General features: G+C 33.6%; 1 protein-coding gene and 1 long non-coding RNA gene across 2 annotated transcripts; one reads left to right on the top strand and one right to left on the bottom strand.

The window, feature by feature from the left end:
* The first annotated feature begins 7,269 nt into the window (after nt 1-7,269).
* On the top strand, nt 7,270-9,623 carry LOC133314002 (laccase-15-like). The gene is made up of 6 exons (XM_061515434.1): nt 7,270-7,365; nt 7,587-7,738; nt 7,832-8,076; nt 8,156-8,284; nt 8,443-9,387; nt 9,493-9,623. The coding sequence occupies exons 1-6, from the start codon at nt 7,270-7,272 to the stop codon at nt 9,621-9,623; spliced, it is 1,698 nt and encodes a 565-aa protein (XP_061371418.1).
* A 500-nt stretch (nt 9,624-10,123) lies between these two features.
* LOC133313974 (uncharacterized) lies at nt 10,124-12,724 on the bottom strand. The gene is made up of 3 exons (XR_009751884.1): nt 12,438-12,724; nt 11,497-11,585; nt 10,124-10,383 (listed from the first exon to the last, which is right to left on the bottom strand). It is a non-coding gene; the product is annotated as an uncharacterized LOC133313974 (long non-coding RNA).
* Between the last annotated feature and the right edge of the window lie 782 nt (nt 12,725-13,506).

Genomic DNA, 13,506 nt, shown 5'->3' with positions numbered 1-13,506 from the left:
ATTTTGACGAAATTTAAATTTCGTAAAAAAATTTGACAAAAAAAATATTCCGTCAAATTTTTTTACCGATATGTTTTTTAGTCACAAATTTTGATGAAAATATTTTTCGTCAAAAATTTTTGCGAAAATTTTTATGAAAATATTTTTCATAAAAAATTTTGACGTAATTGTTTTACGTTAAAACTTTTCTTTTAATGTGATTGTGATTTTTTTTTTCACATAATGGGTATGGGTCAAGTTTTGGGTCAGTGGGTCAATATTAAAACGAGTCAGGTCTAAAACTGATCCAAATAAAAATGGGTCAGTATTTAAACCAGTTCAAAAAATATGGGTATTTATGGGTCGGGTCAAGGTCGGATCAAGGGCAGGGCAAGTGAACCAGTTTTTTTGCACACCCCTACTTTAGTGGGCTGGGCTGTATCACAGTACCTCACACACTGTCGTCTAATAATTTCCCTATGGATAAGGTCGTCTAAGATGTTTGGCTGCAGGAATTCACCTGAAGAGTTAAGAGCTTAAGATTACTAAAACTGAAAATAAAAGCATGCAATCTTTCAGGTTTGTAGAGTGTTGTTACTTTATTTTTTTATTTTTGGTAATCAAAAGTGCAAAGCCCAAACAAAAGAAAACAAAGTCTAACAAGGAAGGGACACAGTACGTTGTTCCCTCCCAACGGACGCAAGGTCTGCCAAATAAAGTAAACGGATTCCTCCTGGTGGCTCCTCAAAGAAGATCTGATCAACTTGTTCAAATGGATTTAGTAAATAGTTGGCCATCCAATCACACGTATAGGAGATATAAGACGAATCTCACGGACTGCTACATCACATCTGGTTTGTCCAGTGATAGCTAATAACGAGTCATTTTCCAGAGTTATTTTCCTAAAACCAGCATTTCAAGCTTCCTCTAAACCATGCGAAATACCCTAGATTTCTACTTTGAATGCCAAACAGAACCCCAGCTTATAAGCAAACCCCGTCAACCAGATACCTTGTGAATTTCTGATCACACCCCAACATGTTGCTAAACCAGAATTTCAACCAGATACCTTGTGAATTTCTGATCACACCCCAACATGTTGCTAAACCAGAATTTTCACGCGCTGTTCCATTAGTATTAATCTTCACATAACCCTCACCAGGAAATTGTCAGGCTATATTAATTTGACTAAGCCTCGCTCTAGACTACAGCCCCTTACTAGCATACGCTTCCTTCTAGGGATGTTTGCGTTCTGGATTGGATCAGTTTTAGAAGCAAAAATCATTCGATCCAATCCTTTCGGTTTGATCATGTAATCATCTATTCGGTTTGGATTTTTTTCCAAATCCAATCCGATCCAATCCAATTTTTTTCAGTTTAGATTGGATCGATTTTCGGTTTTTGAAAATCCTAAAATTTGTTTCATGATTATTGTGCAAATAACATATTTTGTATATATTGGCTTTGTAATTTTTTTTTTAGAAATACAAAAGCATCAGTAAACGATAATATAGTTTTTTTTTTACTATAAGATATGAAGTTCTACATAGATGAAATTTTGTTAATGAGATGTGATTAGGTTTTTTCTTGGATTTAGTTGATGGATTAATGTGTCTTGGGTTTAGAAATTTTTGGGCTATGATTGGGGAAAAGGCCCAAGTAGGTAGAGAAAAATTAATATATTGGATCAGATTGGATTGGATCAACCAATCCAAAAATCGATCCAATCTAATTAAAATTTGCGGTTTTTTTCGGTTTTCGGTTTATTTGGTTATCGGTTTTTTGGTTCGGTTACCGCGATTTGAATTGGTTTGGATCAGTTGATGAACACTCCTACTTGCTTTACATCCATAGCTAGCCTCCTAATATGATTAATCTTGACCTCTGAGGGAGGCACCTCTTCACCCTGATTAACCTTATTCGTCCAATTCCAGATCTTCCAGCAAGCTGAGAGGAAGGTAGTTAACCAGCCATCCGGTACATCTTAGTTAATAGGTACCACAAAATTAGAAATAACCACGACGCTGTTTCCTGATTAAAAAAAGAGAAAAGTGTTTGATTTTTTAAATGATATAACTGGTGTCATTTCATTCTCTCCAAAGTGTAGGACCCACACCTTTATTTTTTTTTGTTCACTCTCTCCTCAATGATTTATTTATTTCTCTCACTTAAAATGACATAATTTTACATCTTTTAAAATGACACACTTTTTCCTTAAAAAAAAAAACTTGATACAAAGGTAGTAGGAATAAGAATCTCCCACACCCTTTTAGCACTTGTGCAATCCCTTAACGAATGCATTAATGATTTAGATTCCCTCTTACAGCACGTAGATAAATTATCAGCTCCACTCCATTGAGCAATTCTACATTTCGTTAGTAGGCGTTGATGCACCATCTTCCAAGCAAAAATTTTGATTTTCTGCGGACCATTCCAAGACCAAAGCCTCTTCCAGATTTTTAGATTATTCTCATCCGCTATAGCATGAACTGCGAGGCACCTATATATTGCTCCAATCGTGACTGATATGGTCAAATTTGCGTTGAGGAATCACATTTTAAAATTATTTCTTATATGGTCAAATTTGAAGTCATAATTAGTTCAAAAGAAAAAAAAGAATACAAAATGTATTTTTTAAGTTTTAAACATTGCGAGCTATTCTCCAATAGATCCACCCATTAGTCAGCTAAGACATCTCCATGTCTGTAGCTCACGAGGACTCTACCTTGCATCTCCATGCAAGTAGCTGAGTCGTGCTAGTCTTACCCGAGATCACCAATGCCCATTCTCCAATAGGTTCACCCACGAGTCAGCTAATTACAGTCGTTTGATGGACGGAAATCAACGGTTAAGATTGAGCGTAAGAGTTATTATTCTTACACTGGTGTAAGTTGATCCTGTTTCATATATATATATATATATATATATATATATATATATATATATATATATATGGACTTATTATTTTTCAAGATGCTTCAGATAACTTTATCTCCGACCATTAAATCATAACTGTACAAAGATGGATCAATGGTGATAAGAAGAGAGAGAAAAGAAGAATAATAACCATTCAAAGGTGAATCAATTAATATAAAGAAATAAAAAAACAAAATGACGAAATTTTTGAGTGACAGGAGATAAATATATCTCAAGCATTTTGAGAAATATTTTTCTTATATAAATATATACTATGAAGCACTGACACTTCAAAAATTCTGACGTGTCGTGTCCGACACTCCAATACTCGTTGCAAAGACTCAAAAAAGGTTCAAAGGTTGTTGCGTTGCATTTTGAGTTTCAACTATTAGATTCGTTAGATTATGATTAAGATTTTATTGAGTTTAATATAAACATTTGGGATATATTATGTTTCTTTGCAAATTGATGGGTATTATAAATTTAACTTTTTTTTTTAAATTATTGAATGCTAAATATAATATACACTACTTAAATTAAAAATATTGCACCGACATTTTAAAAATTCTGACGTGTCGTGTCCGACACTCCAGTACTTGTTGCAAAGACTCAAAAATGGTTCAAAGGTTACGTTGCGTTGCATTTTGAGTTCCAACTATTAGATTCGTTAGATTATGATTACGATTTTATTGAGTTTAATATACACATTTGGGATATAGTATGTTTTTTTGCAAAATTTAACTTTATTTTTTTGTTAAGTTATTGAATACTAAATATAATATACACTACTTAAATTAAAAATATTATATAATTTAAAAACATGTCTTAACATGTCGAAATTTAATATTTTTTAGAATTAACGTGTCGGAGTATCGTGTCATGTCGTATCTTGTGTCCCGTGTCAGTGTCGGTGCAACATAGTATATATATATATACATATATACATATACACATACATATATATATATATATACATATATATATATACACACATACATATATAGAGGCAGGATCGTTTGACACCGGTGTCAAATTTGAAGTTTGACACCTCATCTAAAAGTCGTTAGATCAAAAAAGATCAACGACTCTAAGGTGAGGTGTCAAATTTCAAATTTGACACTAGTGTCAAAGGATCCTCCCTTATATATATATATATATATATATATATATATATATATATATATATATATATTCCCCTTCTCAGTCGTTAGGGACGAAAATCAACAATTGTCATTTATAATGTAATTAATAATTAATTAATTAGTAGGATTTTCTAAACTATAACAGTTAGATAGGCGGAATCAACGGTTAAGATGGAGAGAAAAACTTATAAGTCTTATTTTGGAGTCAAAATATAATATATATATATATATATATATATATATATATATATATATATATATATATATATATATATAGGGCTAGGATCCTTTGACACCGGTGTCAAATTTAAAGTTTGACACTTTATCTAAGAGCCGTTAGATAAAAAAAGATCGACGACTCTGATTTGTAAGCGTGTGACACCATTGATCTTTTTTTATTTAACGGCTATCAGATGAAGTCTCAAACTTTAAATTTGACACGATTGTGTCAAAGGATCCTGCCACACACGTATATATATAGGGGCAGGATATTCTTACACCGGTGTAAGAGTTAGAAGTCTTATACTCAAAGATGACCATTGATCCACTTGTATCCATTCGCTCACATTACTAAAAAATTTGAGCCCTTAGATATAAGTGAGATTAACGGATAAGATTAAGAGTATAACTTACATTGGTGTAAAATATCATAACCCATATATATATATATATATATATATATATATATATATATATATATATATAGGATCCGTTTACAAACATTTTTTGCAAATTACACTAAGTATGACCGGTCGTACACTGCATGATTAAAGTATGACCGGTCGTACTTAGTGTAGTTTGTAAGAGTTTGTAAACAAAAAAGTTTGTAAATATAACTTGCCCATATATATATATATATATATATATATATATATATATATATATATATATATATATATATGAGAAAAATATTTCTCAAGCTGCTTGAGATATATTTATATCGGTCACCTCAAAACTACGTCATTTTGTTTATTATTTCCTTATATTAATTGATTAGCTTTTGAATGATTATGATTCATTTTTTCTCTCACTAACTTTATCTTCGGCTATTAAATCATAACCGTACAAAGATAGATCAATAGTGATAAAGGAAGAGAGAAAAAAAATGAATCATAATCATTCAAAGGCGAATCAATTAATATAAGGAAATAATAAATAAAATGATGTAATTTTGGGGTGACCGGAGATAATATATCTCAACTAAAGATATTTTTCTCATATATATATATATATATATATATATATATAGGAGAGAGATCATTTGACTCTATAAGTCTTACTCCCTATCCTAGCCGTTGATTTCCGTCCATCAACAGCTGAGATGGAGAGTAAGACTTAAAAGTCTTACTCTGGAGTCAAAAGAACCATCCTCATATATATATATATATATATATATATATATATATATATATATATATGGGGTTTGATTTTCTCTTGTTGCAGAAGAATTCAATTCTCATGTTGTGACTCAACTAGTGGTAGGCCCCACATTTATTAAAAAATAAAAAAGAAAAGAAATTTTTTGCACGCAAATTGAAAGATGACAAACATGAGAATTGAATTTCCATGCAACATGAGTAAATGTTTTTCCTCTCTGTGTCTCTCTCTCTCTCTCTCTATATATATATATATATATATATATATATATATATATATATATATATATATATATATATATGGCAAAAGTATTTCTACAATAACTTTAGATAAGCTTTTCTACAGCTGTCATTTTTAACTATATTCTCCCGGGGGAATACAATTATAACGTTAAAGTTGCTCTTTTTTTTTCTCTCCTCATTTACTTTTCAGAACTTTTTTGCTGACGTGGAGAGAGAGAAAAGAGCAACTTTAACGTTATAACTATATTCTCCTTGGAGAATATAGTTAAAAATGACAGCTGTAGATAAGCTTATCTAAAGTTGCTGTTGAAATGTTTACCCATATATATATATATATAAGAAAAATATTTTTAGTTGAGATATATTTGTCTCCGGTCACCCAAAATTACATCATTTTATTTATTATTTCCTTATATTAATTGATTCGCCTTTGAATGATTATGATTCATTTTTTCTCTCTCCCTTTATATACACACACATGAGAAAGGTACGTTTAGTATTCTTTATATCTCTTTTCAATCCTCTCTCTTCTCTTATACACTCCCACATATGCACCTTACACTTTCGTTTCATGCACCTTTTTCTTCTAACAACAAGTTAGGTGATCATAAGAAGAATTGGGTCAACACTCAACAGCAACAACCTACGCAAGAAGGAATTCCCTTCCCTTTTAGAAATTACCTGCAGTTTGCAGCATTGTCCAGCATACTCATGCTGCCTCTATATATGGTAGGGATCGAGCCGTATCCTGGGGCTGAAAGCGCCTCAAAATTTATAGAATTTCATTAAAGCTGCGGTTTGATACCCGTGTGTCACTACGTTTCTAGCTGTATTGGAATAATAATATAATAATTAATTAGAAATTTTTTTAAAAAAATATTATAACAAAAATTGGCCTTAATACTTACATAATCAATGATGAATCTTACGAGTGTTATCACTAATTACTTTATAGCCATTTTATATATTTATATAATTACTTCCTAGGCATTTTATATTTGAAAGACATCATTTTTTTTATTATCAATATTACCAATATTTATCTCAATATATATAACTATACAATAGTAGCGGAGGCAGATCTCTTTAAAATGTGGATCAAGAATGAGCCTTTTTATAATTTTTGGTTGCAATGACAGATGTAGGCTTGTAATCACCTCTTACAAATTACTCAAATTCCTCGTGAAAGTTAAATGATAAAATTTAGGTATAATTTTTTAAAAAAAAAAAGACTATTGGAATACGCTATTGTCCAAAATATATTGACAGACTTAAATACGTATAATACGGTAGTAGAGTTATATTGACAATTTTTTTTTTTACAAATTTACAATCTACACTATGTCTAACCGGTAATACTCTACTCAAGAGTGTCTTACCGGTCAGACATAGTATAGTTTGTAAGAGTTTGTAAATAAAAAGTTTGTAAATATAACATTTCCCATACGGACATTTTAATATATAGGTGCATAAATTTCAAATATTCCTGATCTTGCTATCATTCTTCCAAGAGTTTCATAAAAATAACATCACTCAATAAAGTAATCTATGGTCTATTTAAGCTATGTAACATTACTAACATAACAGAAGTTGAACATTTTTCTATCACGAAAATGTGGCTTGGCAGGAAAATTTTCTTCCTTCAAGCTCTCTGGTATTTTTCCTCCATTGGAGTTAGTTCCCACAGATTGAATGAATACAAATTTGTTGTGAGTTCCACTTCATCCTAACCATTATGTGCCAATTGCAAAATCAACATAATTTTCAATAATTTTTTCTCTGTTTCCCTCCATACTCTTGTTGCATGAGATTACATGCTATGTAATTCCTCTTGAAGCACATGCAATTTTATGTTTATCTAAGTGATTTCTTAGGCCATGGCTAACAGATTAGTCTATAGTAATAATAGCTAATTTGACTACTTTTGTAGGTCAAAGAAGCTCATTATACAAGACTCTGCAGCACAAAAACAATATTGACTGTGAATGGAAAATTTCCAGGGCCAATTATTAGAGCCTACAAAGGTGAAACAGTATATGTTAATGTTCGTAACAAGGGAAAATTCAATATCACTTTGCACTGGTATAGATTTCTTTACTCCTGGCGTTTTGAAGTTATATGGGAAACAAATGAAAACAAATTAATTTTAGGACTTTGTAACTGATTTGTGGACAGGCATGGAGTTAAGCAGCCAAGTAATCCATGGTCAGATGGCCCTGAATACATCACTCAATGCCCCATAAAACCTGGAGGGAAATTCAGGCAGAAATTGATTTTTTCTGTTGAGGAAGGAACCGTATGGTGGCATGCTCATAGTGACTGGGCAAGAGCTACTGTCCATGGACCTATCTTTGTCTATCCAAGAAAGGGTACACCCTACCCTTTTCCCAAACCTAATGCAGAAGTGCCCATCATATTAGGTATGAAATCCTTTGCAGTTGTCCTACCCTTTTATTTATTTATTATGGTTACTTATTTGTTTATTATTTTTGTACATAGGAGAATGGTGGAAGAGTGAAATCAAGGATGTCTATGATGAATTTATTAGAACCAGAGGAACTCCAAATGATTCAGATGCTATCACTATAAATGGTCAACCTGGTGACCTGTTTCCTTGCTCAGAATCAAGTAGGCATTAAAATTCAATTTCACAAGCACTAGCATATTATGGAACTGATATGTTCATATTCATGGATCATGGAAGGAAAAACTAACTATTTTGTAATTTTAGACATACGTATTTTGATTTCATAGTCACTAATTCGAGCATATTCTTTGAATTTCAGAAACATTCAAGTTAAATGTACATCATGGCAAGGCTTATCTTCTGCGCATTGTCAATGCTGCAATGAATCTGGTTCTTTTTTTCTCTGTTTCAAAACACAACCTCACGGTTGTTGGTGCTGATGCCAGCTACACTAAGCCATTGACAAGAGATTACATATGCATTTCTCCAGGACAAACGGTGGATGCATTGTTGTATGCCAACCAAGTTCCTGATAACTACTATATGGCTGCAAGGGCATATTCAAGTTCACCTCTAGTTGGCTTTGATAATACCACAACCACAGCTAGGCTTCACTACTCGGGAAATTATACTCCAACTTCATCTCCTTCATTACCTTATCTTCCTTACTATAATGATACAAATGCAGCTTTTGACTACTATCGTAGCATTAGGGGCTTACCTGAGACATACCCTTACAAAGTCCCTATTAATATCACCACTCATATAGTTTCCACCCTTTCTGTTAACACACTCCCATGCCCTGAAGGCCAAACCTGTGAGGGACCAAATGGTACACGTCTTGCTGCTAGCATGAACAACATAAGTTTTGAAGCCCCCAGCATTGATATCCTAGAAGCCTATTACTACCATATCAATGGGGTGTTTGGTAGGGGATTTCCCAGTTTTCCTCCTTTGGTATTTAACTTCACCGCAGAATATTTGCCTTTAATCCTTGAGATCCCAAAGCGAGGAACTAAGGTTAAAGTTATTAAATATGGTTCAACAGTGGAAATTGTTTTCCAAGGGACAAACTTGGTTGCTGGGATAGACCATCCTATGCATCTCCATGGAACCAGTTTCTATGCTGTTGGATATGGGTTTGGAAATTTTGATAAACACAAGGACCCCATGAAGTACAATCTCATTGACCCTCCTCTTATAAATACAGTGCTAGTGCCTATAAATGGCTGGGCCACCATTAGGTACAGGGCTGGTAACCCAGGTATGTGACATGGAAAACTTGTTCATTTTTAATTGCTGATTTCCATTTTCATTTTCTATGCTCACGACTCACTGTTGTTGCATGAATTTGTAAACTCAATTTTAGGAGTGTGGTTTATGCATTGCCATTTTGACCGCCACCTCTCTTGGGGTATGGAGACAGTGTTTATTGTGATGAATGGAGAAGGACCTGATGAAAAATTACTACCTCCACCTGAAGACATGCCACCATGTTGAAGAATATTTTGGACTTCCCTGTGATGAAAAAATGTGATCAACATTGCCACTACAGAATTGTTTTATCTTATGTTTTAGGAAGGCTTGCATTTGAAAATATGATAAGTTAAAGTTGTACCTTTTACTATTTTAATAAAATTTCACTGTTTTTATGTTTCTGCCATTCCATCAGTGTAACATCCCCGGCCTCGAGCCGGTTCAATTAACATGCATATGATACTTAACAGAAACAGCGGAAGACTTAACTTACAAAAATACGAACTAACTTTTTCTTTTTCTTTAATCCTTTTTCACATGACATATGACATTGCATACTTCTTCTAATTTAATTCTTATTTTACGGGGACGAAAATCGGACAGAGTAACCTCTGTAAATCGGACAACTGGGGATTTTCCAATCCCACTCTCAAGAGTTCCTGATAGACAGTTTAAACAATATATATTTCCAGAAGTACCAGTCATGCAAAGATACTCAGATACCCATCTATGGGCGCATGCTGAACTTGGCTCCGTGCCACAAATCTAATAGCATGCAATCCAATACATAACATAACTGAATACTACATAGTCATATCATCATGCCTGAATACATAAATGTACATGTATCGAATATGAACACTATGCAACAATACATCTTTTCCAAAAATACGTCTAAAACAAATAGTAGCATCCGACCACCCAGAACTCCATATCCTCATACTAGTACCTCTAGCCACGGTTAGTGTCCTTGTCCCATGAGGCTCTTCAATTAACTGTGTTCCTGAAATCATATCCCCAAACGGGGTTAGAGACGAATCTCTAGTAAACTCCAGGTTTATGGAAAACCCTCCATACCCTGGGCTCACTTCCTGCATGACAATCAGATACATAATATACAAAACATCATATAAGCAATTATCATAACTGAACAAAGCATATATACATATCTTATCAAAGACAAACTCAGTCATTCCCAAGGGATGACCCCAAGCGAAAATCAACACACGTAACAAATATCTTTTACAAAAATCATCACAATACTCACATCAAAACAAAACGTGTTATATCAGAGACGTACGTAATTGTTCCCAAGGGATGACCCCAGGCGGAAATCAACGTACGTAACAAATATCATTTACAAAATCATCATACATATCCCATAAAACATGTCATATAATCAAATATCATAACTAAACAAAACATATACACATATCTTATCAGAAACGTACGCAGATATTCCCAAGGGAGGACCCCAAGCGGAAATCAACGCACGTGTTCCCAAGGGAGGACCCCAAGCGGAACCAGAACATATCAGAGGCGTACGCAGTCATTCCCAAGGGAGGACCCCAAGCGGAAATCAACGCACGTGTTCCCGAGGGAGGACCCCAAAGCGGAACCAGAACATATCAGAGGCGTACGCAGTCATTCCCAAGGGAGGACCCCAAGCGGAAATCAACGCACGTGTTCCCGAGGGAGGACCCCAAAGCGGAACCAGAACATATCAGAGGCGTACGCAGTCATTCCCAAGGGAGGACCCCAAGCGGAAATCAACGCACGTGTTCCCGAGGGAGGACCCCAAAGCGGAACCAGAACATATCAAAGGCGTACACCATCAGTCCCGAGGGAGGACCCCAAAGCGAACATCCGGGTACTATACAATCAATGGCCAGATATTGTTACACAAATCATATTACAGAAGTCATATCATAACAAAACATATCATATTAACACATATCAAAGTAAATACATCAAAACAAAACATATCATATTATCATATAGCTCTATATGAATGCATCTATATCATATATCTCATACATATCATACAACCTGACCACAGTCCGTACACTATGGCGGAACACAAAGTAGGAGCGAACCCCATAAACATAGAGCTTACCTCTTGGAGCTTTACAATTTGCTTACTTGAAGAACAAGCTACTTATCATGCTCCACGAGAATCCAAACGTTCACAGTCCCTAGGTACACCTAGAGAAGGAATTCAACACAAAACTCAATAAAATGATATAATGCCATGTAAATATACAAGACACACACTTTATTGTTTATTTTCTTTTTACTTAATCATATTAAGTCATGAGTGGGTGGTTCTTTGTTCAATAAATCCCCACAAAATTTCACACATTCACTTAGTCTTAGGATAGTCCCAACTTAAGGCAGAATGCCCATTACAATGGAGCTATAAGATTTCTCTTTGTCTAGTGCCTAAACCCAAGCTTAGCCACCTATATAAATTATTTTACGCATATAAGTGTTCTCACTTTGCGAAATAATATCTCCGAACATATACCTCCTTTGAAAATGGCTAAAACTCATTTTAAGGTCATACAAAGGAGCTACCTTATTTTCTTTTTTATTTCACCAAAGCGAAGGTCCATACACCTTAGAATATTATTCCACGCATAAAAGTATGCTCGATTTGTAAAACAGTAACTCATAGCACATACTTCCTTTGTAAATGGCTAAGAGGCACATAAAGGAATTCATGCCAACTTCATGATTCCAATGCTTTAGTCCATCAAATTCAAGCTTATCACACACCTCTAATTCAAGATTCATTAATTCATATATATACGGTACTGTTCATCTCTACAATACTATTCATGTATACGTCACTATTCACGTATACAACACTATTCAAAAATATGGTATCTTTAATTTTTCAGATACATTTTCACCGTTAAAATTCTCATCTAAACATTTTTCTCAACATGAGCTAAACCTGAATCAAGCTCTAACATGCTCAATCAAACCAAATTTTCAAAATGAAACCATAAATTCAATCTTCATAAAAACATGAAAAGGAAGGGAATTTCTTACCACAATGCACTCTAAAACAAAGGAGAGATGAGTATCTAAGCTCCCATGGCCTCAAGCTCCATCAAAATCCATCTTTTTCATGAAATTCGAAATCTTTGGAGGAGGAGATCTCTCTCTACAGTGAAACCCACCCAGAAATACTAGTACCAATGGATTCCTCTCAAAATTTCTCACAAGTTTGGCTTTGGAACGAAGTAATTTGGAGGTCTCTAGCTCAAGTTATGAATTTTGGAAGATTTCCATCAAAATCCTTTTCTTTTCTTCATTTTCATGCTCTCTGTCTCTGCCTCCCGTATAAGTCACGAAATGAGAATGAGAATAGTGACTCCCTAGTCACTTAAGCAAGTTCATTATACCAGCGGGTATAAGTTCATCTATCTACCCACCTCTATTCATTATCAAACTTTACCCAATAGACTAGAATATTTTTCTAGTCACGTTTTTATTTTATTTTCACTTTTTGGATAACTTTATTTACCCGCATTTTTATCCCTTAACTGCCATTTTAACTCTCTTTTTCACCAAAGGTGACTTTATTTCTTTTACTTCTAATTATTCTTCAATATTAAATCCACAATTACTAGTGAGGGTTATTATAATCAGCATTACCTATTTCAATCTAGAGTACCCTTTAAGATTTTGTTTTAACTGTTAGTCAATTCGAATTTGTTTGTTTAAAGGAAAAAATATTTTGCTTTTATTGTAGAAATTTATTTTCTGCCACATTCATATAAAAATGAGTTTCTTACATTGTAAAGAGAAGAGAAAAAAAAAATTAGTGGGACCCACTTATTTATATGTGAGTGGTAGAAAAAAAATTTGTGTGGTAAAATCAGAAACATTAAGATCTTTTAACAATAAGAAATAATATTCTCAATTTAGTGTTAGTCACAACTAACATAAAAATAAAACATTATCAGATGTTATTTCCACTGGTTGTTAAGTGCATAATCATACAAGTAGTTACACTTAAATTTAACTTAAAAAATGAAGTGGACAACTTACCTTCTATAATTAAATTCATTAAATCTTACAAGTGCCATTTATTAATCATTAATATGCAAAAGGT

Source organism: Gastrolobium bilobum, unplaced genomic scaffold (assembly GCF_033153095.1).
Source record: "Gastrolobium bilobum isolate Gb01-03AN ecotype WA unplaced genomic scaffold, APGP_CSIRO_Gbil_v1 utg35590, whole genome shotgun sequence".
Classification (NCBI taxonomy): domain Eukaryota; kingdom Viridiplantae; phylum Streptophyta; class Magnoliopsida; order Fabales; family Fabaceae; genus Gastrolobium; species Gastrolobium bilobum.
The sequence above is the reverse complement of the archived record's forward strand: the minus strand, read 5'-3'. Positions and strand labels throughout refer to the sequence as shown.

What these genes read in the sequence shown, in the direction of transcription:
- LOC133314002 (XM_061515434.1), top strand. Translation starts at nt 7,270, where the DNA reads ATGTGGCTTGGCAGGAAAATTTTCTTCCTTCAAGCTCTCTGGTATTTT. An exon ending in TTCAATATCACTTTGCACTG is followed by an intron (nt 7,739 to 7,831) that starts GTATAGATTTCT and finishes ATTTGTGGACAG; the next exon opens with GCATGGAGTTAAGCAGCCAA. An exon ending in AGAAGTGCCCATCATATTAG is followed by an intron (nt 8,077 to 8,155) that starts GTATGAAATCCT and finishes TTTTGTACATAG; the next exon opens with GAGAATGGTGGAAGAGTGAA.